The sequence below is a fragment of the Leopardus geoffroyi genome, chromosome B1, assembly GCF_018350155.1.
Source record: "Leopardus geoffroyi isolate Oge1 chromosome B1, O.geoffroyi_Oge1_pat1.0, whole genome shotgun sequence".
NCBI lineage: Eukaryota > Metazoa > Chordata > Mammalia > Carnivora > Felidae > Leopardus > Leopardus geoffroyi.
The window spans coordinates 122,147,859-122,175,146 of NC_059327.1; the positions used below are offsets into that span (position 1 = coordinate 122,147,859).

The window sequence follows — 27,288 nt, forward strand, 5'->3', positions numbered from 1 at the left end:
TCCCTCTGTTTCTTCCTGTTTCCTTTTCTTTTTTACTCTCCGCCTAGTGCTCTGGCTTTATATCCACACCACGATACTTGATATTTCCAGTATTTCCTTATGTCATGTTTTTAATGGCAATGACGCGGGCAGAAGCAAGTTGTCAGGGGGAGAACGGCAATGCTGTACTCTCCACGTCTCGGGTATGGGAAGGTAAATGCTTCACTTATTAGGGGCTCCCACTCCATACCTACCCCCACGCCTATCCAGAAGAAGGAACATTTTTCTGTGCGGGGGTGGCTTTCACATTGGAAGGGGATGGGTGATGATGTTATTTTTGTTCCCCACAAATGTGGATGTTTAAAATAGTGCTTTATTCAATCGGCATAAGTGACACATAGACTATGTATAGTGGTGAAATTGGGCCTGGCAGGTGATGAGGGCCAGATCTCATGAAAACCAAGGGTCGTGGTTCTCCACTGATAGCACCCAAGGATCTGCTCTGAGAGTGGCCAGCACAGAACCCCTATCGTGGGGCGCCTGGCAAATTCACTTGCACAACTACTGAATTATCTGAAATGGATGTACCTCAGAGCCAGTGAACTGGGACTTTGGCTCCATTTCCATGGGGCATACCAGCGGGTCACATTTCCTCTCTGAACCTCCCTCCAAGCCGCACTGTACTCATGAAGGGTAAGTGTATTCGTCGTTCTTTTGTGCCTTTTGACTCCACGCCCTGCAGGCCTGGAATTCAGCCAGCGTAACCGAATCACGAGGCTACAGCTCAGGCTATATTTAATTGAAGGTTTATTGTCTTGCCCCGGTTTTAGAAGTTTAGGGAAATTTTTCTGAGATCCATTGGATACTGTAGAGTTTGAAGTAGTGTTAATGTTGACCCCATGTGCTCCTTTCTAATGACTATTATTAAAAGTTTATTTATTTAAGGTCTTCTGTCTTAAGTCTTTGAAAATTGCCCTTTTATACTTCAAGTCCACACAGTAAGGATTCTACAAGGGATTCTGGTTTGGAACAAACAGATTATCTTTTATAGAGTGTAACTTCGGAGAAAGAGGGATGGCATATTTTACTCCTATGGAAGTTTTATGACCAGAACTCATCTGATTTTGAGATGAACGAAGAAGAAAGTGCATAGATTTTGAGGCAAGCATAAAGCCTCCCATATGTCTAGGAGAGATTTTGAAATCTTTCTGGATTGTCCTGAATTCATATGAAACGCAACGCCAAATTTGAATTTTATTTAAGAACAAGGGGAAAAAGCCATTTAATCAGATTGGGGAGTGAAAGATGGCAGTGAGTAAAGACTAATTTCATACTCGCTAGACATGGCTATAATAGATTACATAGAGCATTTGGTTGATTTGAATGAGAACCCACATGCCTCCTCCACCCTCCACCTTCTCTTTTCATCGCAGAGCCTCCTCTCTCTACCCTCAAGTGTGGTTTCAGTATGACTGGGGAACAGACACTAAAAATATTTCTGGAATGACGTGACCCACTCTCGCCCCATCCAGGAAAGGGACAAGGCTTCACAAGAAACAGCACATGCTTTCCTTTCATTTCTGGAAGTCCCTGGGTCGACCTACAGATGCTGCTCCTTCCGTGGCCGATGGCATTCAGACTCCTCGCCGCCGAAGGTGCCAGACAAACAACTGGACAGAACAGCTCCGCCACGGGAAGCTGGCCCCAGTCTCGGCCGGAGCAGCAGCCCCCAGGCCCCAGACCACCTCTGCCACCCCAGCCGGGAGCCTTCCCGCCTCCCTCAGTCTTGCCCCCACCGCGCCACAGGGGCTGAGGACCTGGGAGCTGGTGGCAGCCGCCGCAGTGGTGCCTACGGCCTTGGGGCCGGTCCAGGCACGTGGGGCCCTGCTCAGGGCCACTCTGCAGCCCCTCCGTGGCCAGGGAGGGACCCAGGACAGCCCCGGCGCTCACCACTGTCTCTTCCTGTCGCTGAAACTTAGCCGAGGGCTCGGAATGGAAGGCGCCACTCCCGAGCCAAGTCCGCAGGCCAGACCGGAGGAGGTGGGCGACCCCGGGGAGAGCGGGGCTCCTGAGAGCCAGGAGCTCAGGCAGCAGCTGCGGCCGCGGCCCAAGCCAGCGGCCTCCTCCCCGCGAGGAGCGAGCTACGTGGAGATGTGCGCGTCCGCTGGGGCCCAGGGGGACAGCGCCGGCTCCAGCGCACTCGCTCTGGGGCGCTGCCCCAGAGCCCAGGGGGCCCCTAGGAGTCCCGGGGAGGAAGCCCAAGATGAACCCAGCCGTCGAGAGGGCAAGGCCCCGGCCCCCCGGAGGAATCCTGCCGCCTCGGAACTCTCCAGATCCCAGCTCTCCCGCACAGACGGGGGCAGCAACGTCTCCTCTTCCTCCTCCTCCTCCCCGGTGGACAAAGCAGAAGACGGTGGCCTTTCCAAGATGGATGATACCACGACATCAACAGGGGCTCTGGCCACCTCCTCTTCGTCTTTAGGCTTTGAGAGTGACAGTGGTGAGAACGCAGTGAGCTGCCAGCCCAGGGGAGGAGGAGGTGGGGGGAGGGCAGGGGGAGGAGGAGGGGGGGGAGGGGCAGGTCGAGGGGGAGGGGGAGGGGGAGACGGAACAGAGTGCAGGGACATTATTGCCAAGTCTCAGGGCGGCAGGGACCCCCCCAAAAATGAGGAGGCTCACTACATCACCACCCACGAGATCCAGCTGAGTGAGGTGGAGCAGGACATGGATTTTGACGTGGGCCTGGCCTCCCGCTGGGATTTCGAGGACAACAACGTGATCTACTCGTTTGTGGACTACGCTTCCTTCGGTGGCAGCGATGAGACCCCGGGGGACGTCACCACCCCGACCGAAGAGGACGACGACAACAGCTGCTACCTCAGCACCACTCCTAGCACCAATGCCACCCAGACTCCGAGCCCCACCAGCAGCGACCCGGCCCGGCCCGGCGCCGACAGCAGTGGTCGCCACACCAGCAGCACGGAAGTGGGCAGCGGCCCCTCTGACAGTGACCCCACTCCCCCACCCACCGGGCCTGGCACCGCCACCCCGAGTGAGCCCTTGCCCGAGCCCCCGGAGGCAGCGTCAGGGGCAGCCGCCGCCGCAAGCAGCTGTGGGAGTGCGGCAAGCCAGATCCTCCTATCAATCAAACCGACTTCCCGGGCTATAAATGAGCCTAGCAACGTGCGTGCAAAGCAAAACATTATTTATGCTGCCAAGCATGAAGGCGACATGAGCCTCCGCGTCTCTACAGCTGCTGAACACAATTCAAGTTCACTGAAGCAAGACCCGGCTGCAGCCGTGGCTCAGGACCATGCAAAGAAATTCATCGCTGTCCCTGCTCGCCTGCAGACCCGGTGCGGGGCCATCCGGGCGAAGGAGCTGGTGGACTACTCCAGCGGGGCCTCCAGTGCCGTGAGCGAACTGGACGATGCCGACAAGGAGGTGCGGAACCTGACCTCCCGGGCCTTCCGGAGCCTCGCCTACCCCTACTTCGAGGCCCTGAACATCAGCTCCCGGGAGTCCTCCACGCTCTCCGAGGTCGGCTTTGGGCGGTGGTCGACCTTCCTGGACTTAAAATGTGGAGGTGTTGGAGCCAGGGTGGAGCAGAGCCTCCTGAGGAGCAGTGCGGCCTCCGTGGCCGCGGGTCTGAGGAAGGGCGGCGGGGCCAGGACGGCCGCAGACCAGCTCTACATCCAGGCCAAGAAGTCCCAGACCAAAGCCTTGGAGTTCGTGGTCAGCAAAGTCGAGGGGGAAATCAAACATGTGGAGACCCCGCTGTGTTTCCAGAAGCAGGTCCAGACGGGCTCCCGCGTGGTCACCCTTCTCGAGCCCATGAATTGCCGCAGTGACAGCAAAGCCAGTTCGGCCACTGGGCCCTGCAGAACCACCAGAGGCTCCAGCAAGGGCCCCGGGTCGGTGCACACTGACGATGGCTCGGAGACCTCTGAGAGCAGCAAGCCTGCCTCCCGCGGCGACGGCCCCCAGAAGAAGTCCAAGTTTGCTTCCAGTCTGCTCAAAAATGTCATCTCCAAGAAGATGCAGCGGGAACATGAGTTCAAAATGGAGAGGGGAGAAGTCAGCGACACATCCCACCATAACCTCTCCGGCACCTCCAAGGAGACGGCAGAGAGCCCTGCTCGGGGGGAGAAGCCGCGGGAGAGGGGCCTGCAGAGGCAGAGCTCTCGCCACTCAGAGGCGGGCTCTGAGTACACGGTGCTCAGCGTGGCGGACGCAGGTGCGGAGGGGTCCGCAGCCGAGTCTAAATCCCCAATCTTCAAAGCCAGTGCTCCTCGGGAGAGCGCCGCGGTCTCCTGGCGAAATTTCCCGGATGGACATACGGAGGAAGTCTGCGAAATTAAGAAGAGTGCATCAGAGACTGTCAAAGGCATCTTCCTCCGCAGTCAGAACAGTGCATTCCGGTCCTGGAAGGAGAAGGAGGCAGAGAAGAGGGAAGAAAAAGCCCCCATTGGGAAGCTGAAGCTTCCCAAAGGGGGCGACTGGAGGGCTGATCTCGGAGAGATCTCTGCCAGCAAGTCCACCATCATGTCTCGCCTTTTCGTCCCCAACATCCAGCAGACGCCCAAGGACAAGCAGCCGGGGAAGCAGGCTACCAAGTATCCTGCTGCGCAAGCCACCTCCATGGCAGTGATCCGGCCCAAGGCTCCCGAAATCAAGATCCGGCTGGGGAGCGTGCAGCAGCCAAGCTCGGACTTCAACATTGCCAAATTGCTCACGCCCAAACTGGCCAGCAGCAGCGCCTCTAACCTCTTTAAGACCATTGAGGACAACAGCAGAGCGCAGCAGAAACTCTTCCGGGGAGACAACCTGGAAAAAGTGCCCCAGTTCCAGGTGAGAGACGTCAGAGACAAGTCCAAGGCCCAGGGCCCCCTCCACCAGGTGAGAGATGTCAGGAAACTAATCAAAGGGTCAGGGGACAGCAGTGACAAGGGCAGCGTTACCCCAGAGCAGGGGCTGACCGGGCCCAAACCCAGGCAGCTGGCCGCTGCAGCTGGCGGATCCAAATCCCTTTCCCCCATAGTGATTACGTGCCAGGCCGTGGTGAACCAGAGGGAAGATAGCATGGACCGCGAGCCGAGGGAGAACATAGGCAAAGGTGGCAGCGGCAGGGTCTTGAATTCCTCCTCACCGGAAGGGACAGTCTTGGTTCATAGGGCATCTGGCAGGCTGCCCGTGGCCACCATTGCCCCCAATAAGCCGGAGCAGGGGTCTTACCTGCCTGTGCTCAAGATCGTCTCTAAGGCTTCTGCTCAGAAGACCCCAGAGAAGGCCAAGGAGGAGGAGGTCAAGGAGGAAGGGAAAGGCCCCAAGCCATCTCGGAATGCCCTGGAGAAGCTGACTGCCGCAGTGAGGTCCATGGAAGAGCTGTACAGCTTCAACAGGAACGAGTGGAAACGCAAAAGTGACCCTTTGCCCATGATGATGGACAGCCATGTCCTGTCGCTCATTGCCAGTGAGGAGAGGGAAGGGGCTGCGGGTGCTGAGGGGGACCCAGACAAGCTGGCCCGACGACTGGGTGAGCTGGAGGAGCGGGGCGCAGGAAACAAAGGCGGTGTGGTCCTGCGTGGGGGCCCCGTGGAACGTCTGCAGCGGAGAAACTCCAACCCTAGCACTGAGAGTGTGTCTGCCCGGGCAGCTGCCTTTGAGAACCTGGCCAGGGAGAGGCCTCGATCGCTCTATATTCCCCCAGTCCACAAGGATGTGGAAAGAACCCAGCCCCTGCAGCCCCTCCCCCCACTCCCCAGCAACCGAAATGTGTTCACCGTGAGTGCCAGCAGCACCCAGAAAACTGGGGGTGTCGCTGGCAAGTTCCCACAAGGGCCTTTGCCGGAGAGTCCTTCGGCAGCAAAGGGCATCAAATCACAGGGACTCCGGTCCCTCAAGATCTCTCCGGCCACACGGGCACCTCCTGATGAGGTGCCCAATAGGAAAAACGGCAGCAATTTGGAAAAGAACAATAGTGACTGTGAGAATTACCTGACCATCCCCCTTAAAGGAAGCTCTGCAGCTGGAGAGCTTCCGGGACGGCCCGCGGCTGGGAGGGAGGGGCCGCCCGCCTCCTCAGCGACCACTCTCTGCAGCTTGCCACCCCTGAGCGCCCGCAGTCAGGTCCCCAGTAGTCCCAAAGGCTCTCAGGTCAGTGGAACCGGCCGGCCAGCTTGGCGCACCAAACCCGACAACCCCAGGGAGACAGTAGCTGCCCCCCAAGGGCCACAGAGCCCCGAGCATCTTCCCACTGCCATCTACCACCAGCAGCCACTACCCTTCACCCTGCAGGGAGCCCAGCCCCAGGTCCTCTGCTTCTCCCCACCCAGCATGCCTGCCCCAGCACCTGCAGGCCCGGCCTCAGTCCCCGCAGACCCCTTCCAGCAGCCACAGCCTCAGCAGACCCAGCGCAAGATGCTCCTGGATGTGACGACAGGCCAGTACTATCTGGTGGACACACCAGTACAGCCCATGACCCGAAGACTCTTTGACCCTGAGACGGGGCAGTATGTGGATGTGCCTATGACCTCCCAGCAGCAGGCTGTGGCTCCCATGTCCCTCCCTGTGCCTCCTTTGGCCCTGAGTCCTGGGGCCTATGGACCCACCTACATGATCTACCCCGGTTTTCTGCCCACGGTGCTGCCCACCAGTGCCCTGCAGCCCACGCCAATTGCTCACACCCCAGGGAGCAGTGAGCTCTCCTCCATGGCGGCAGAGCCCCCCAGCAAAGACGCAGCTTCGACATTCACTGAGGCCCCATACTTCATGGCCTCTGGTCAGTCTCCTGCCTCCTCTTCCTCCTCGGCTGCAGCAGCCACATCCCAGCTCGTGGGGGCCAAGGGCTTCGCCCAGCTGCACAGCAAGCCTGTCATCAGCATCTCTTCGCAACCCCTGGGGCCGAGGATCATTGCGCCCCCCTCCTTTGATGGCACAACCATGAGCTTTGTGGTAGAACACAGATGATGCGCAGTCACCAGAAAGCAGAACGGAGCAGCTGCTGGTGAGTGAATGTTACTTTGATAATCAGTTTTAAGGGATTAAGAGCAATCCTACTGCTTCGTGTTTGAAGTGGCAGGGGAGGCTGTCTGTAGAAAGGGGCGTTTTGGGAGAAGAGAACAATACCCCACCTAAATTATTAAGGAGCTAATTTCCTTACCAAGTTTCCTCTTCTTCCCACTCCTCAATCCCCGCAGCCAGCCTTTCCCCCTCTGACCTTTTCAAACTGCCTGTTTTTCCCACCAGTGAGTAGGAGGGAAGTGAACCTTAGATCTGTCAGGTTAGCCTTTGGTGAGGATTGGCAGGGGAAAGAAATGAAAACCTGGTCTGGATTTTGTGGAGTGAGCTTCGCTCTATTCCTGGCAGCCCCAGCGACAGAAGGCGTGAATATTCTGAGAGATGGGTGGGAACACCGGTGCTCTCGGTGCTCTTGTTGCTCCCCACAAGTAAGAAGAATCACACTGACATTTTCCTGTTTAGGAGGTTTTCTAAAATCTGTACAAAGGCTTCTCTCCCTCCACATCTTCTGTCACTTGAAATGTTTTATACAAAGGGACTGTATATTTTAAGCTCTTGTTTTTCTGTTTCCAGATAGAGTACTTTTTCGTAGGGTGAGTTCAAGGTCTTTAGACACACACACGTGACCATGAAAAGGGGGATATTCTTCAGCTGCAGTGGCTTCTTGCATGGGCTGCTGGGTTTGATCCAGTCTGATCAGACTGAATCCACTATGCACGGCTGCTAATTCCTGTAAGACACTTGCTTTCATATCTGCATTCTTTCCCTTCGGAAAATAATCAACCTCCACTTGCCCCCCTCTAGAAGAAATCAGATTAGGTAGATTCCTGATATCTGAATGAATCCAAACGCAGACAGGAATCCTTGCTGTAAATACACTCCAGGGGACTTGATAGGAAAAATGAGTTTGGCTTGTCTGAACCAGGACGATCAGACAATCAGACAGGGGCAGCCTTCAATAGGAGCACAGAAGTGTCAGCAGCGTGAGGACAAATTGGCCCCCTCATTTTCCTGTTTGCTTCAGATTAGGACGCGTTGGCATCATATATGCTTCTAGGACTTTCACTTTTGGTACGATCATGCTGAACCAAGAAGGGAGGTGGAGAGGAGAGAAGCCGTTTCTCTGCTTATATGAAAGAAGTAAACCATTTTTCTCTTTTCCGAACTGAAAAGAAACAGAGGAACACTGCTTCTTTGTGCGATGAAAGGGCCTTAAGTCAGGAAGTAAGATCATTGAATCAGATTCACAGCTTCAGCTTCTCACCAGCTGTGTGTTCTTAGGCATGCAAACTCTTTAGCACTCATGACACTCACGTGTCAATAATATCTACCCTTCGGGGCCCCTGGGTGGCTCAGTCGGTTAGGTGTCTCTTGATTTAGGCTCAGGTCATGGTCTCAGGGTTCATGAGATTGAGCCCCATATTGGACTCTGCGCTGACAGAATCCTTGGGATTCTCTCTCTCTCTCTCTGCCCCTCCCCCACCTCTCAAAATAAAGAAATAAACGTTTAAAAAAATATCTCCGGCTGCCTGGGTGGCTCAGTGGGTTAAGCATCCAAATTCAGCTCAGGTCATGATCTCACCAGTCGTGAGTTCAAGCCCCGTGTTGGACTCTGTGTTGACAGCTCAGATCCCCGAGCCCTCACTCTCTGCCCCTCCCCCTCTAGTACTCTGTGTGTCCCTCTCTCTCTCTCTCTCTCTCTCTCTCTCAGAAACAAATAAACATTAAAAAAAATTAAACAAAATATCTACTCCTCAAAATTTACCTCAGTGTCAGATGGCATAATAGTGTATTGCAAAGTATAAAACCTTTTTCAAATTCAGGGATTGTTACTATGCATTACATTTATTAGACTTCTAGACATTAAGCCACCGTTCAAAAATCCTTGGGTCTTTGTGTCAAAAATTCCCTCGTTTTCCTTGCACTCTGGAAACAGAGAACTTGCATTCTTCCTCTGTGAGAGCTTGCAGCAGGCAGTGTATGATGATCACAAAGAGAGGGGTGTGGGGACTCAAGGTAAATAATGAATCTTTTATTCATTGTAAAAAAATTCAATCTGCTTCTGGAAGAGGCTCAGAATTAGACACGTAGTTTTGCAGAAAGAAAAGAGTAGCCTCTAGGCAAAAATGTTTTAATCTTCTAGACAGGTGGTGTGTTTACCTAAGGCTATTTTGGGGCAGCTAATCCTGCGAGGCCTTTGTGTGAGCCCTGGAGGTGCAGAAGCCAGGGGAAGAGAGGACACGACACAGAGGAGGGAACAACCGGGCACACGGGCACACGCTTGCCTAGTGTCCCTGCAGCAGCTGCCTCTGGCTTCCCTCCTGTCTGCTGAGTCTGGAGAGATTAGGCATGGAGTTGTTCCCATCAGACACAGATAGAAATCATAATTTTTAGTGTTTGAGATTTGAACAGTAATTTTTTTATTTTTTTTTAATTTTTTTTTTTTAACGTTTATTTATTTTTGAGACAGGGAGAGACAGAGCATGAACGGGGGAGGGTCAGAGAGAGAGGGAGACACAGAATCTGAAACAGGCTCCAGGCTCAGAGCTGTCAGCACAGAGCCCAACGCGGGGCTCGAACTCACAGAGTGCGAGATCGTGACCTGAGCCGAAGTCGGCCACTTAACCGACTGAGCCACCCAGGCGCCCCTGAACAGTAATTTTTTAAAAAGGTTTTGCCTTTTGAAAGCACAGCCTTTTATTTTAGTCCCCAACCCCAAAGATAGAAATGCAAAGCTGGCTTCTCGATTTAAGAAGACTTTGTTAGGAACTAACAATTAGCGTTTTGTATATAGGCAAAAATCTATTATCCAAATTCAGATAACTAGTATCCTTCAAAACTCATCTTCCTGAAAGTCCTTTTCCACACTGTCAGTACAGAGCCCGACTCAGAGCTCAAACCCACAAAACGTGAGATCGCGACCTGAGATGAAATCAACAGTCAGACACTTAGCCGACTGAGCCACACAGGCGCCCTACCTTCCTGAAAGTTCTATGCCACTTTCTGAAGAAAGTTAGATACGTGAAAAAGAAGTGCGTTGTTCTTTTTGGCGTGTGAAAAAAATTGTAAACATTGCTCAGATATATCAAAAAAATTACGTTGTACACATTCATCAGTGGAAACTCCTATGGATGGTCAGGGTGAGAAGTCTTGAGAGCTGGTTTCAATTCAAGGTATCCTAAGAATTTGATTTAAAATTCAGAGATTTTCCTTGAGGTAGAGTAGGAGTTTATGTGCCCCTTTTAACTAAGAAGTCACACAAATGACTTGACCTGGTCACAGCATTTCACGGAGAAGAAAATTAAAGCTTAGAAGGAATGGCTTTGCTGAGGTCCCCAGGGAACGAGATAGCCAGGATCTGCAGAGGGGGCTCTGGGCTCTCGCTCGCAGCATGTACCCCGGGGGCCACTCTGTTCCTTGGTCGAAGGCCTGGAGCAAAGAAAGGATGGCAGAGAAGGATAGTGGGCCCTGTCCTGGCAGCCAGGACACCTGGGCTCTCTACTCTGTGCCTCTCTGGACATTTGTAAAATGAATGTTTGAACAAAATGCGCTAATTCCCTCATTCATCCGAGGAACACGAACCTCTTGTTTACACTCCACCAGCTACAGCGTGCTCTGCGGTGGGGAGAGCCCCACCCACGTGTGACCTGGTCCCTCAAGCCAAGAGGGCACAGATCCGTGCGCGCAGAGCTGCGAGACCAGGATTCAAGTCCTGTCTTAACCTTTAAGATTCCTTCCAGCTCAAATAATAATAAGTGTTTCAGCATCTATTTTTAGCTGTACCGTTGTACCAGGGAGCCTGGGGAGCTTTGCTCTGTCCCCCTGTGTATATCTGAGCATAACCAGGTGCCATTATCTCTGTCTGCTTATGCAGTTACAAATTTCCCTTTAGTTTTGCTTTCACAGATGGGTCTTTCTGCTTCTCTCCTTCCTGTGGTCACTGCTGCTGTGCTCCTCAAACTTTGCCATGTCGCAGCCCGGCTGAGAAGATAATTAGCAGTATTATTCTTTTATCCTGACTTGGTAATGATGTCACACACTGTGACAAATGGATGAGGCTCTTCCCAGCTGGTGGCCTCTCGGCCAGTAGTCATGACAGGAGCCCATGCTCGACACACCGGTGTGCTGGGCACACCAGTTGCAAAACTTGGCTATTTTCTCCCTTGTCGTTAGGATTTTTCTGTTTTAGGCCTTTGCTGTTTGTCGGCTTTTGCTTTGAAAGTCCCTTTTCCACAGGATCTTCGATGCTTTTTCTGATGAGACCATTTTTGTTTTAGTTTTCTGTTATTTGACACATGGAGCTGAGATTTTCCTTCCCCGACACATTCCCTCTCATGCTTTCTCCTGCCCACCCACTTAGACACCATCTTTCTGTTTTAAAATTTGAATTGAGACTTGATTATAAATACCATTTACAAGGACACAAAGATAAAGTCAATAGGTAATAATAACAGAAGAAAACTTCAACTGGCATCATGCCTGCCACACAGCGGTTAACGTAATTATTTTGTTTCAGTGAATGTCTTCTGTTTTTCCTATAAGACTTGATCTATTTGTCATTTCATTTCTGAGTGTGCCTTATGTTGCTCCTACATGTTGGTCTTTCTTTTCTTCTTACTTCCTCCAGGTTCTTTCCACGGCTCAATAGAGCCCCCCCACATCAGCAGCTGAAGTGGAAAGAGAGAGGGGCTGGATGCAGGGGCAACTGTTTCTGGAAAGTTCTAAGGAGGCCCTAGAGGGGTCCTCAGATGGTCGAACCCTGTCTCTTGCATTGAAATTACAGGAGGAACCTGGGGCTCAGAACAGTTAAGTGACCTTTCATGAGTCACTGTGCCCCTGAAGGCAGAATTGGGACTAAAAACCCAAAGTATCCCATGCGAGAGCCTTTTTCCAGTTTGCTTCTTTCTTGCTCTTCATTTCCCCTTTTCTTTTTCTCCTTTGGTGGTCTCTTCTTTGGTGGTCCCTCTTCCTGGTGTCTGTCCAACCAGTTCACTACCTATCTCTTTCTTCCTTTAGCGTTGGTCTGAGAATTTCATTTACTTTCTGTTCGTTGCTTTTTGTTTTTGTTTGACAACTTTATTTTTTTTTATTAATTTTAATGTTTATTAATTTACTTTGAGAGAGAAAGAGAGAGAGCAGGGAAGGAGCAGTGCGGGGGAGGTGGGGGTGGGGGTGGGAAGAATCCCAAGGAGGTTCTGTGTTTTCAGCGCGGAGCCTGAAGCAGGGCTCGAGCTTGTAAACCCCGAGATCATGACCTGAGCTGAAGTCAAGAGTTGGATGCTTAATGGACTGAGCCACCCAGGTGACCTTGTTTGGCAATTTTATTCCCTTTTACGGACTCTTTTTTCCCATTCACTTGCAGTTGATTTAGTTGGATGTCCCACCTTGCTTCCTTCTTTCTCCTCACCTTTTCTTTCTGTGGTTTGTTTTTATCACAACCTGGGTGGCCCGAAGGACACTGCTCCCTGCCTGCTCCCTCACCTGCACATTCTTTGCAGCTTCCTGTAGGAGGCCAGGTGTCGGGCCGTGGGCCATAAGCATGGCATTTCATTTGCAGTTCATTCTATAATCACATTCCTGAACTGATTTGTTCATTTCAATTTTTTTCTAACTTTGTTGTGGCTTCTTCTGTCTGTTATTATCTCTAGCTGCTCTTTTGTTGGATTATCTTCTTAATGTCTTTTTCGCTTTTTCTCCCTTTCTCTTTTCTTGGATTGTAGCTTCCCTCTAGCTTATTCTTTGGTGCCTTCCTCCACAATTGTATTAATACCTTTTTGTTTTCTTTACCATCTGTAAAATTAATAATAAATGAAAAGTAATAGCTAATGTATATTAATCATTTGTTATGTATCAAGGCTTCATATCATGCCATTTGATTCTGAAAGTAAGTAGATACTATTTTTAATTCCTGTTTACAAATGAAAAAATAGCTTGTCCCAGATCCACAGATCAGCTGAAATCCAGGCCCCTGGAGCTCTGTGGCCCATGCTCTTGCAGATGACCCCTTATATGCCCACTTCGTTTACTCTCTGCCCTCCAGGTGTCAGTTTCTGGCTGTGAACTGTCTCTCTCCCCTTATCTGGGGAAAAAGAGAAGAGAATAAGGGTAACAAATTGACCCTGAACTGTCAATGTCTAGCATATGCTAAGTCTCCATGTGTGTTTTCCTTTTGATTTAAAAATTAGCTGTCCTTAGTTATTAGAACATCTTATGCATCAAAGAGAATTCAAGCCAGTTTCAGAAACTTTGGGAGTGGCTGTGGCTCCCAGTGATGGGGGAGGGGGTGGTAATTGTGGTATGTGGGGGAGGGGTGGGTATAGGTTGTCCGTGTGAGAGTGGGATCCCCCTGGATGCCAATGGGTTCATGCATTTTAGTTGAGGAGGGACTGTGGGGCTTTGACTAAATAAAGGCCAAGTAGGTGCACCTTGAGGTCAGGCAACCCTGGCTTAAATTCTAACGCTCGTATTACTTTGCATAAGGGATTTGTCATGTCTGGGCCTCGGTTTCTTCAACTGTAAAATGGAAATACCTTGCAGGAGTGTTGGGAAGAATGAGTTATAAAACCGTTACAAAGGACATAGCAAACAGCTCAGGGCACATAGTAAGAGTTCAGTCTCCCTTGGAGACGAGAACCCTATAAATGCCTCAGAGCCCCCTCACCTTTCAGGCCCTCACGAGAGCAGAAAATTGGTCCTTATCTATGCGGACTTCCAGGACAGCAACAGGGGCCTGTATCCAAGATTGCTTTATATATCCCCCAACGGAAAGCAATGCCCACAGCCCCAGAGTCCCCTTTGAGCTGGCTTATCTCTAAGGGCAGGCCCGTTGGCTGCGGGTCAGGGTATTCTAGTATCAAGGCCTTCCAGAATGTTATACAACTCTGCAGATAGCTTGCCAGCTGCATGTAGAGATTTTCCTCTCTGTCTGGGCACAGGTCTGTGTGAGCAAGGGAAAATCTGACCCAGCATCACTGCTGAACTCTGTCATGTGTTCTGGTCCTATCACCATGGGAAGTCATCCAGGCCAAACTGCCCGGTGACACAGTGTAGTCACCCCTCTCATCTTTACTGGCTTCTTCATGATCCTCTGATAGGTTAAACTGGTGGATTTTCTTACTTGACCCTTAACAAGAATCGGACTAACTTTATTACTTGCAAAATTTCAAATAAAATTCCTCTGAAGTTCATGGAAGCAGAGCCAGTGTCCTGCAAATGAATGAAAAGGCGATATCTGGACCATGCGTCCCTAAAAGTGGTCCCAGTCGATTGTATAAATAGGTTTCTCCTCCATTTCTCAGGCTGTTCTCACCATCCTGGAGTACGCCTCCCACCCACCCCACCGCTGTCGGCGCCCATCTCCACCCGCACCACCACCCCACATCTTCTCAGCCTGTTCAGGGAATCTTTGCAAAATCTTGCCTCACGATGGACTCAGCCTGTGTGGTTGTCAGATCCATGGATCCTTGAATCTCATACTCTGCTTCTTAGTCTTCTATTTTCTTCTCCTCCCCTTGTAATTATATTTTCTTTTCCAGTTGCTGCTTTCTATGCCCTAAGGTAGGAAAAACCTAAATTTCACAAATGAGAAGTCTCCAAACCCATCTCGGTGTCTTTCATCCTGGAGGTCATTCCTCAATACAGAAGACAAAAGAATAAAATAAACAAACATGAAGTATATACATATGAAATCATAATTATTCTTAAAGACTTTTTTTTCTTATGTATTTAACACAAGTCAATTTTTAGATGACAGGATTAAAATATCCCTTGTCGAGCTACTCTGATTGCATATAATTGATTAGATAGCTGTTATTTGACACTCCTCAGAGGTTATTTTTCACACGACAGAGTGTTCTTAATCCTTAACAAATATTACCTGTAGGCCACTCTATATCTGTCTTCATAATATTATGTTCAAATGTCAACTCTCAAATGTCAGAAAAAAAAAATTTTTTAAGGCATAGTTTTAGTAGACTTACTATAGACAGATCAGCAGAAAAGGCTAATTTTCAGTAAGCTTTTAATCTTGTGATAGAATGGATTTAACTAAGTTATAGGCTCTATTCAGCGTGTCTCATTTTAATCAAAATGCACTGTACGAAATTCTACATAATTTAGGTAGTGATTGTTCACTTATAAGAATTCTCAGTATAGGGTTTACTCACTTAACTGGATTACTAACTCATAAATTTCAAATATTTCTATTTAGCTTAAATATCATTTCTGCATGATATTTTAGGAATGTATCTATCACAGTTTTATCTCTGCTGTGGATGATTTCAATGAAACTAAACATTTAACTCTAAAATCATTTTTCAATAGTTGATTGATTCAATTCAAGTTTCAAAGAGAAGCTTTTCTTTGGGTACTTTCTTAAAGTCACTATAATGTCTAAGGAAATTCAGAAACACACTTGCCAACTACAATTTAAAATGTGATCTTCATCATTATTAATGTTGAAATTAGCCAAAGAGTCAAATAAAATGTACCATGATATCCTTCTTTAGAAGTGAGATCTACTGGGGTGCCTGGGTGGCTCAGTCGGTTGAGCGTCCGACTTCGGCTCAGGTCATGAGCTCACAGTTTGTGGGTTTGAGCCCTGCGTCGGGCTCTGTGCTGACCTCTTGCTCAGAGCCTGGAGCCTGCTTCGGATTCTGTGTTTCCTTCTCTCTTCTGCCCCTCCCCCGCTCACGCTTCACCTCACTCTGTTTCTCAAAAATAAATAAATAAATGTAAAAAAGAAAAATTAAAAAAAAGAAGTGAGATTTACTTTTAGTCTAACAATCTTTTCTTGACCATGTTTGTTTATAGGAGCAAGACGGAAGATGGACTATTCTGTAATCTGAAGGTTGCATTGTAACAGCACTAAGAATGCATCTGAAACACTTCCTCTACATGTGTTATTCTTAGTTTTTGCTTCTTATAAACCAAGTGTGTAAGTTTCTATATTTTCCTGAACAACCCTGTTAAAACAGTTTGTGTTATTTTAGTTTTACTAAGCTGATTGAATGGTTGCAGTTTTTCCCCTGTGAAACGATTTCTTTTTATACTATAATACAGAATATAAGCTTTCTCTTCATCTCTCCCTTCTGTACTTGTGACTAGGCAAACAATCCCTTCAGTGTTTTCATAGTTCAATCAAAACACACAGCAGAATGAGATTGGTTCTGTTGTAAACCACATCAGTAAATCAATAATCTGGATTACAAATCTCCTTATGGGTTCTTGGAATATGTGAGGATTGTTTGATTTTTAAATATGATGGGTCTGCATTTTGAATCACATACGAGCCAAGCCTAGTCATTCCCTTGGTTATGTTCTACATGTTCTTTTATTGGGTTTAGCATGATTTCAAATGTGATTGTGAAAAAATAGTAGTTTTCATTCTTGGGCTTTGTTTTAATTTTCCCATTTGTACAACGCCATGACACTATCTGTTGCCTTAAAATAGAATGGCTTGAAATACTGAAGAGCCAGTGACTGCATTTAAAATTAAGTTCTTAGTCTCAGAGAAGTATAAAATACCTATTTTCCTCTTGGAATCCAACCTTTGTTATGAGTGGATAGCAGTTTTTTGTCTTCTTCGGTGATTCCCTCTCTCCATAGTTGCATGCTCCTCTCTCACGGGGTTGCCTGAAGTCTGAGGAGTGGCCTGTTTGGGGCAGTAGAGTGGAATGTGAACTGATTCAGTGGCTCTGATTCTCTCCAGCCCCAGCCATACAGATAGCAGTGACCTAGGATTGTATCACTTGCTCCCTATGGCTTTAAGAGATGTTGAGAATCCAGATCACAGAATCTTTCATCGACTTTCAATACTGCCTCCGCTGAAACTCAATTCTGAAGGTTATTTTAGTGAGTGTTCACAGTGAGTCCTGATGAGTTGATTGGAGAGATAAATATTTAGTTTGTCATAATTAGTAAGCATGCCAACATATACTCAACAAATGATACATTGGAATATTTCTTACTTTTAAAAAGAATAACTTGAAGGTTCTCCCAGGCTTTCTTTAAGGAGTTTCCTCTTATCTGTTTATTTGTTCAAAGGCAAGTCATCCTGGTGCAACATTTTTTAAGATCCTTATTTTGATTTTAATGATCATCGGTATTTGGTTTCTGCTTAAATTTTTTTCTTGAAGCCACAGAATTTTATGCTATTCATGACTGAAGATGTGAGTAAAACCTAAGACTGATTTTTGTGTGATTGACGTAATCTCATTTGTAGTTAGGCTTCCCGTCTCAGACTCTTGTAGGAAAAATGACTCAATTTCTCTTTTAGGGCCTTCCCCGAAAGGGATCTTCCTTTAAAATGAAATTCTGTTGGGTAGAAGAAAAGGTTTGAGGCAGGAATAGTCAGCTCTGGTCACGATTCCATCAATGGGCTGATGAGCAATGAAATGAATGTCTCTATGAGACAAGAAGCATGAAATATAAAACAGCCTCTGTGTATAGAAAAGATGACCTTGTACCATACTGGGGCAAGCCTTATTTCTTTGTCACGGAGGTCTTCTCACCCAGGTACAGCAGCAGTGTCACCCCAGAATTGCCTTAATTTTTCACCACTCTTACCACATTCAGCCATTTTCAGGAGAGATTGGCTAGGTATGAGGTCATTTAGTATTAAAACAAGGAGGTAGAATCGATTTCAAAGAGCTCAAACCTGTAGTGCCCAAAGAAGCACCATGAATTCTCAAATATTTGAACACATCTGGCAAAACCGACATAGGATTTGGGTGGATAGTACCAGAATTGACAAGACTGTTTTAAAAACGCGTGTGACTTTTAGGCAAACCCAGTGATCATACTGAGTAGTCAACTGCTTGCCAGGTCTTCAAAAAGAGAGACATTTCCTTCCCTGGAAAATGTGGTCGAATTCTTACCTGGGGGCCTGGGGACCCCATAAGCTATTTATCATTATTTATCACCAGCAGATCTGAGCCTTAAATTCTCACATTGAGGTAAACTAGTACAGAAACCAGGAAAGAACAGAGAACTTTTCACTCATTGGTTCTATCAGAGAGGCCACATCTTCTAAGAAGCTGCCAAGGACGTAGTAAATGTCCAAGTGGTTAAAATGGAACTTTAAAAATAGTATTCCATGACTACCACATTGTTTATTGATAATTTTATGGTCCTCTAGTTCATCAAACAAAAAAAACAAAAACAAAAAACAAAAAAAAAACCAAAGCTGCTGGCCATTTACTACCTCAAGTGATAGGGACGAACGTTTTTAAAGACGTGGTAATTCTAAATCCTCATTTTCAGTGTTTCATTATTTCTTGAGGTTGCATTGCTGTTGGAATGAGGTGGTTGTGCCCTTCCTATTTCCACCAAAGTTACGTGGAATAAAGCAAGAGTCTATGAAGCCTTTTGATCCATAAAACTATTACCCTAACGATGTCCCTTTAGCTACTGAACTACTACCCTTTTATGTCTTATGTACACAAAACCATGAATGAAGCATGTAGCATTTCCCAAATAGTGACTTGAGCTTGAATCTAACGAGAGTCCGGTTTATGCCATTTCCACTCAGGGTTACATGTGTGACTCAGTTTTCCAGAGGAACCACAGGGCATTGTCCATAGAAAACTTGACCCGTTTCCTCTTTCCCCCTGTTGGTTAAATAGTCAGGTGGAAATTTACTCAATTTGAGTTGTTTCTGGAAAACTGAACACATTTTTAACCAGTATGAAAATTTTCATCCACAAGAATATATTTTCTTAGAAGCACTCACTGAAATTGCCCTCGGGATTAAATGAAGCCCAAATATGCAGTTAGTGACTTAATATATAAGCTCTCTGTCTGTCTGTATATGTCTTTATACGTTTGTATGTATATGGCTCTCTATGTACCACTGAGTAAATAAGCTAAAACAGATTACGCTTTGACATCTTTATGACAAATCTCAAATGTTAACACACAGTTCAAATTCATCCTAATAACAATAGGAAATACCTAGTGATATAAATTTCTTTTTCTTAATTTCAGATTTGACTTTATCATTGTTGCCTCTTAAAGAGATAATGCATTTTAATTATTTTCATACTTCATAGAAATGAAAGTCTGTGTTTGCTACAAATTGAATGCTCACGCTACCTGAAATAATACTTTGGACTGCAGGGCAGTATTGATTCTTAAGTAGATTCCCTATAATCTCATGATAAGTATATATATGTGCATGAGAAAACACATTCAGTAATAGTCTCTGTGTTTAAAAACTATCATGGTATACATTTTCCTATGTGGTGCTTGAGGAGTTTTCATTCTACAGTTTACAAGGTGTAGGTTTGCACCCCAAATTCTCAGGGTATAGTATTTTACCCAATACTTGAAAGAAAAAGGTGCCCTGTGTTTTATCAGTACTGTTGAGGAGAAAAATTATGTGTAGGCTTGTTTTATAAAACTACTTATAAAAAGTCAAATTCATAAAATATGTTAGGCTTTTTCATAATTTCTAAGAAGATATACATATAGATATGATATATATTTTCAAGAGACTGTTTCTATATTCTTAACTAATTTCTGGGTCCTAAGTAGACCTCACAGGTGCGTAAAATCATTAAGAAAGCATGTAGCATTTGCTAAATTGTACCTTGAGCTTGAATCTAATCAGAATTGCAGACTCTGGTTCTCTGGGGGGGGGAAAAAAAAAAAGCACATCCATCTGTGACACGTGCGACTACAAGGCCCAGAGGAAGATTCTGAAAATTGGACTCATTTGTATGCCCCGTGTCTCAGAAGAGAACTGAACGTTCACAGCACAGCAGTATTTGTAAGCTGTTAACATTCTTGTTTCATGTTGCAACTAGAGCATATTATTAGATTTATTCCTATTTAATTCAAAATGGTGCAGAATAAAACACACACACACACACACACACAACACATCAAATTTGATTTCCTTTTTTTAAGTTTCATAATTGCTTTTTCACAAGCTAGTGTTAATGGCAGTCCTTGCCAGGGTTCCCTGAATTTACCCTTCCTACCTGGATCTGTTTTCTAGCAGGCAGTCCTTTCTTTTTCTCCCTCTTTGAGGATGTAGGTGTCTGTATTTACATTGAAATCATATTATTGTATACTAAAGACAGTGGTTGTTGAAAAGAATGTGAAGACTGTGGAAGTTATGTCCCAAACAGAGAAGAGGAAATTGTGTGGTAAATAGAGAAAGACATTGGATAATGCCGGATTGTGCCCCTGACGATGAAAAAGCCAGAGGTAAATGGAAAGAATGTGAAAATTAAAACTGCTCTCAAGGCAGAAATCATGGTGGAAAAGTTCCTACCTGAGGTCTGATTCAATTATGAAACACAGTGAGCTTGGCCAATGGGACTGTGAAATCAGCCCAACAGCTCGGAGAATTACGCTCTCGGTGTGTTGCATATGGAGAAAACTACTAGACAAGGACTCGTGAGACTGGCCTACTTACCTTTAACTGCAGCATTTGTAAGTGATTGTGCAATCTTGTGTAATGGTCTTTTATTTGGACTCGTTTGAAAAAGAAATGTTTTGTTGTTGTTGTTTTTCAGTAAAAGTAACCGCAAAGAAAACATGCATCGTTTGTCTCTATTTGAACTCAAAAATCAAGCTTTGGGCATTTTGATTTTCTTCTGTATCCTATCTTCACTGAACTAAAATCCTCTATCGTAATGTTTTAACGTCCAGGTTGTGTTAGTTTTTGATTGCTGCGATAAGCACAAATTTAGTGGCTTAAGACAACACAAATTTATCATCTTATGCTTCTGAAGATCGTAAGTCTGGTATGGGTCTTTCCCTGTACCAGAGTATTTCACCTGACCAACTGAAGACATCTGTTTGTGTCATTAAGTAGCATTGTGAGGAGCACCTGCCAAGGTATGTGATGCTCTGGTGACGCCCAAGAGCAACCTAGACAAGTGTCCCTGAGGGCACACATGGAGGCCCAGGAAATTGTGCTTGTCCCCTTCAAAGCATAAATATTAGAGGCACACATTTTGGAGACCGAGCACACAGTGAGGATCAATGCTGTAACAAGTTCTTTAAGGCAACCACTAGTCAACTGGAGTTGATCAAAGCCCTCAAAATATTTCAGCCCACATTCCACAAAGAGAGATGTCCAGGATCCCTCACATATGTCCAGGGGTTGGGGGTAATGGGGCAAGAAAGAGTTGAGGACAGTTACAAGCCTTATGTTTTCCTGAGTCACCTGCAGATTCCAGGTCTTGTTTCCAGTGAATTCTCAAATTCCATTCTCCATTTTGCATCAAGTGTTCACAGTGTTACTCAACACTGCGTTGCCCCCATGGAGTTTAAGGCAGTACACCCATCAAATCCTGGGCATTCCAGACTCAAATTATATGTAGGGCAGGATTTGGAGGAAGGTTTAGGGAGCATGGGTTGGAGATTAGCAGGTACTCCCATCGCATGGCAGCCAGCTGCATCAGCAAATACCTTAAATCCAAACCAATGATATCCCCATTCTAGATAATCTCTGGTGTCTCTGGTGTTAGATGATTTCACTGGTTGTTGACTTCACTTGTACTTCAACCACTCTCCCTATTATGACATCCCTCTCCCTCCTTCATCCTCTGCTTCCTCTGCTCCTTATTTTCTGGCTTAGAATCCTCTAACATCCTATTATTTCTTACACAGAGCAATTCGGCCACCTAATGAAGCCCCACTAATGCAGACCCACTACAATATCTGCAGAAGACCCATCTTCATAACCAAGTACATGCATTGCTCTAGCTTTGTATTGCTAAGTGACAATCCACCACCAAACAGGGGCTTAAAACCCACAAAAACCATTTGCTTAGCTCGTGAATCTGTAATTTGGGCAGGGTTCAGCATGGGAGGCTTGGCTGTGTTTTACACAGCCGCTCAACTAGGGACCAGAGAATCTACTTCCATGATGGTTTACTGATATGACTGGAAAGCTGATGTTATTGGCCAAGCATTCAGCAAGGCCTCAGTTTCTCTTCACCTGGGCTTCTACATGGGCTGCTTGGGCTTCCTCAAAACATGGTGGCTGACTTCCAACATGAGTATCCCAACAGACAGTAGCAGATACTATCAGTTCCCAAGGCCTCAATTCATGCAGTGACATAGCATCCACTTTCATCACACTCTATTTGACAAGCAAACACAGAATCCTGATTCAATAGGCTAGAACACAGATCCCATCTCTCAACAGGAAGAGTATCAAATAATTTGGGGACATGTTTTAAAGGCAGTATGCTGATTAAGGTGTGTTTTTAAACAGGTATTTTTTTTTTAAATAAAAGGAATTCTAAAGTCAGTTTTCAGGTTAGTGTAGGCTCAGATTCTAGAAAATTCTAGATTCCAGAATTATTCTAGAAAATATTTAGAATGACAGCAGCCTGTACAAGGTTTAGTGGGCACGCTTTGTGTGTGTGTGTTGGGTATATGTTGGAGTCTCACAGAGCAGAAATCTCTGTTGAGTTTCCAGTGTGGAGGGACTCAATATCCTTTGGGAATGAATGAATGCCTACTATATGCCAGGTGCTCTAATTCATGAAGAGGTTCAGATTTCAGGAAGCCCTTAAATATGGTGAGCATGCCTGATATGCTGGTGAAGCTATCTGGTCTAAGCCTTGTCAAAGGCATGGAGAATGAAAGAGAACCTGGCTAAGAGCCACAAAGAAGATATCCAAGCCAACGACCCAGCATGGGGCAGGCGGGGAACAGAGGGGGAAGTGAGAAGAGAACCAGGAAAACCAGAGTAGTAGCAAGAGACCAAAAATGAAGAGCTATGTAGTTGTGCAGGGAGCAGGGAGCTACTGAAGGGCAATAGTAGACCGGTACTAAAAAGGGTATACACGAGGAGAAGCAACACACCCAGAGCCCTTTGACAGGAAGTTTATCCCACAGAAGTGGTGTGAAAAGACGTCAAAGACAGAGCCAAAACTACGATTTCTTTTGCCCCTTGAAGTTACAACCTTCATCAACAGATTGTCGTCAACTATAATCTTCTCTGAATGCTAATGTACTTCAGTACACGGGATACAGAATAAGAACAGGTTTTATTATATACATATGTGTATGGACACACACTAGAAATACAATATTGCGAAATAACATTATGTTGTACCTATTATTATAAAGCGAGAATTATACAGAGATACTCTATATTACCTCTAGCCTGAGGTTAGCATTCAAGAAGTATTAACTACTATGCTATGCCTCTCCATTACAGCACTTCTGCTTCTGAAAAATTCAAATTCACTGCTGTAGAGGTTGCTTAAAAATACTCAACCTGTTTATTTGGACATGTTCTACTTAGCATAATAATGCATGTTCTTTGAAGGAAATTGAGACAATGTTAGGATATTCTAGAAACTGAAGGGTTGAGAAAATTTGTCATCACCCAGAGGTACCCACTACATAAACTGCTTTCTAGGAATAAATACTTGTAAGTATATTTGATACTTTATATGCTTTTTTATAGTCTACTTTTTTGCTTCATAAAATTATAAACCTACCTCCTTTTTAAAAAAATGTTTATTTTTGAGAGAGAGAGAGAGAGAGAACATGACTGGGAGAAGGGGAGAGAGAGGGAGACAGAGAATCCCAAGGAGGCTCCACACCATCAGTGCAGACTCCAATGCAGGGCTCAAATTCATGAACCATGAGATCATGACCTGAGCCAAAATCAACAGTCAACAGCTTGACTGAGCCACCCAGGCACCTCTAAACCTACCTCCTTATCTTCCCATATCCTTAGAGGAATAATTTTTAACAGCTGTATCTTATTTCCTCAGATGGCATTATAATTTGTTTAATCAATCTCATATTTTAAGTACTTGGTTTTTATAGCTTTGGGCTGTGAAAATGATACTTCAGTGAACATCTTTGAACACAAATCTTTTCAAGCATCTCTGATTATTTCCTTGAGATAAAGCCCTCTAAGTGGAATTATTGAATGAAAAGGACATGAACATTCTTAAAACTTGAGACACATGGGATTTTGAGATGTCTCCCTACCTCCTTTATCCCAATTCTGCACACCCACCCCCTAACATGCAAATTCACCATCTACAAACTTCATGTTTGAGTACTTGTTTAAAATTATCCTAGGGGCGCCTGGGTGGCTCAGTCGGTTAAGTGTCCGACTTCAGCTCAGGTCATGATCTCACAGGTTTGTGAGTTGGAGCCCTGAGTCAGGCTCTGTGCTGACAGCTCAGAGCCTGGAGCCTGCTTCGGATTCTGTGTCTCCCTCTCTGCCCCTCCCCTGCTCACAATCTCTCTCTCTCTCTCTCTCTCTCATAAATAAATAAATGTTAAATTAATAAATAATAAATAAATAAATAAATAAATAAATAAAATTATCCTAAAGGGGCGCCTGGGTGGCTCAGTTGGTTAGGCATCCGACTTCGGCTCAGGTCATGATCTCACAGTTTGTGAGTTTCAGCCCTGCATCGGTCTCTATGCTGACAGCTCAGAGCCTAGAGCCTGCTTCAGATTCTGTTTCCCTCTCTCTCTGCCCCTCCCATGCTAATGCTCTGTCTCTGTCTCTCAATAATAAATGAACGTTAAAAAATTTTTTTTAATTATCCTAAAGACGGAGGGGTGAGAGGCTCCTAATGATTTGCTGAAACCACAGACTTACTTTCTCACCCTCCCTCCCAGCTCCCACCCCCCCACCCCAATTTACAAATGTTAGGAGAGATCAATGGTCTTACTATGATATTAAGTGTCTTCCTCCTTCTCTAGGAGCAAGAATCTAAAAGTGCAGTCCTTATACCAACAGCAAGGGCTTCAACTAGGAAATGCCACCTAGGAAACCTTATCTGTTTTCAATGCAAATCCTCGGCCTACCTCAGGCCAATAGTTGAATCTGCAATGGGGGCGCGGGGGGGGGGGGTGGTGGCAGACAGCATCTGTGTTTTAAGAAGCCCTCCAGATGACTCTCATGCACACAGTTTTGGGAAACACTGCTCTGAACCACAGGTGACTGATGACCACAGGCTGACCCCTTGGAAGGAAGCAAGAAGGTTGCTGTCCCTGAGTAGAGAACTCTGCTCTTGAACCATCATGTTAGCATACTAGCCCCCAGTAAATACTGCTTTTCGGATCCTCATTTTTCTCAATGATTTTTTTTTCTAACAGAGATAACAGATGTCTGCATCAGGGTCTTTGTGAGCATTTAAAAAAGATAGTGCTTAAGAAATATTGCTTTCTTTACTTTTTGGCAAAATTAATTTAGTTTTTTTTTTGCATTTTTATTTTATTTTATTTTGAGGGGAGTGTAAGAATACTGGGTCATTAAAGGGGAGTAAAATGATTTGTTTCAGAGGATCTGACTGAAATCTGTCTGCTTCAAATGTCTCTTTGGCCATCCTGAAAGGTACAAATGCAGTGACATCCATAGGGAACAGCTCAGTAGTTACTGAACATCATGCACTGCATGGAGGATTGTAAGGACGGTATATGTAGTCCTGAGCTTGAGAAGCTCTTACCCTATTTGGGAAAATAAGATATTTACATAACGAAAGTAATTTGTTAATAACACGACACAATGCCGAAAGGCAGTCCCCCAAGTTGGTACGATTAATTCCCAAGTAGGTGCTAAGTGTAATAAGCATACCTGGGAAGCAGGTGTCTTGGCAGCTGGAAGCTGCCATGCCCAGGAAGTGTGATGGGAGCTGGGCTTGCTAAGATCCCTTTGGGCAGAAAGCAGGGGGACAGATGAGAGCAGAGGAACTGAAACAGTTGAATGTTGATGTGCTCAGGGCGTGCATGCTGCAGGAAAAGGAAGTGTGTTGTTCAAGAAGAGCAGTGCCTATGAGGCCCCAATGAAATGTTGAACCTAAGTGTGGAGAGTGAATGGATTTCCAGGCTTAGGGACTCAGACTGGACCCTGGTTAGGTAGCAGAGTACAGTAGGTACATGCTTGAACTCTAGAAGGAGGCTTCCCTAGGTTAAATCCTGGCTCCTCTCTTCACCATCTGTGAAAATCTTGGACAAGTCGCTGTATCTCTCCGTGCTCCATATACCAAGGGTATATAGTAATAGTTCCTACCTTATAGGGTTGGTATAAGAATGAAATGATTGGATACCTGTGAAGTGCCTAGAACCGTGTATGACACCTAACAAGTGCACCTAACCTAAAATATTTGATAAGTAATAAAGGGAGAGAGGGAGACTTTGGTTAGGCGTAAATTGGTTAATTTTTAGAAATTGTCTACTCCCAATAAATGCTTTGTATTCAGCATGGCCCTCTAGGATTTCATTAAAGAGCTAATGTCTTCTTTCCTGAGAAATACTTTAGAACATCACTGCTAAGCATCTCTTTCTAGCTTAATAATTTGAAAGATTCATCTCACACATCTTACTCCATGACTGTGGTTACATGGTTTATCTTCAGGAAAACTGAGTGGAAGACATATTTAAAAACAAAAAAAAGTGGGGAGGGGCACCTGGGTGGCTCAGTCAGTTGAGTGTCCAACTTCGGCTCAGGTCATGATCGCACGGTTCATGAGTTGGAGCCCCACGTCAGGCTCTGTGCTGACAGCTCAGAGCCTGAAGCCTGCTTCAGATTCTGTGTCTCCCTCTCTCTCTCTCTGCCCTTCCCCTGCTCTCTCTCTCTCTCTCTCTCTGAAAATGTTTTTATTTAATTTTCAAGTTACCTTTATTTAATTTAAAAGTGAGGATAGGAAACCTAAAACAGAATGGAAGTGACTCACTTTCAGTAACAAAAGGAATCAGGTAATTTTTTTAAATTTTTATTTAAATTAATTTAAATTATTTTATTTTATTTAAATTTATTTAACATACAGTGTACTGTTAATTTCAGGTGTACAATATAGTGATTCAACACTTTTATACAACACCTGGTGCTCATCACAAGTGCACTCCTTATCGCTTCTCGGCCTTTTGGCTAAGATCAAGTGTAGTACAAGTGCATTCCTTAATCCCCATCACTTATTTAACTCCTTCCCCCCACCGCCAGTCCTTTCTGGTAACCATCATTTTGTTCTTTATAGTTAAGAATCTGTTTCTTGGTTTGGTTCTCTCTCTTTCTTTTTCCCACCTTTGTTCATTTGTTTTCTTTCTTAAATTCTATGTGACTGAAATCATATGATATTTTCCTTTTTTGACTTATTTTGCTTAGCATAATACTCTCTAGTTCCATCCATGTCATTGCAAATGGCAAGATTTTATTCTTTTTTTATGGCTGAGTAATATTCCATTATATAAATACGTACCACTTCTTTATCCATTCATCAATCGATAGACACTTGGGCTGTTTCCATAATTTGGTTATTGTAGATAATACTGCTATAAGCATCAGGG

The 27,288-nt window shown here is 45.6% G+C and overlaps 1 protein-coding gene and 1 pseudogene across 1 annotated transcript; both read left to right on the forward strand.

The window, feature by feature from the left end:
- Positions 1–1,483: 1,483 nt before the first annotated feature.
- CB1H4orf54 (chromosome B1 C4orf54 homolog) lies at positions 1,484–19,636 on the forward strand. Its single transcript, XM_045471986.1, has 2 exons — positions 1,484–6,985; positions 15,811–19,636. The coding sequence occupies exon 1, from the start codon at positions 1,543–1,545 to the stop codon at positions 6,946–6,948; it is 5,406 nt and encodes a 1,801-aa protein (XP_045327942.1). The 5' UTR covers positions 1,484–1,542; the 3' UTR covers positions 6,949–6,985; positions 15,811–19,636.
- A 7,216-nt stretch (positions 19,637–26,852) lies between these two features.
- LOC123596662 lies at positions 26,853–26,930 on the forward strand (annotated as a pseudogene).
- Positions 26,931–27,288: the final 358 nt, after the last annotated feature.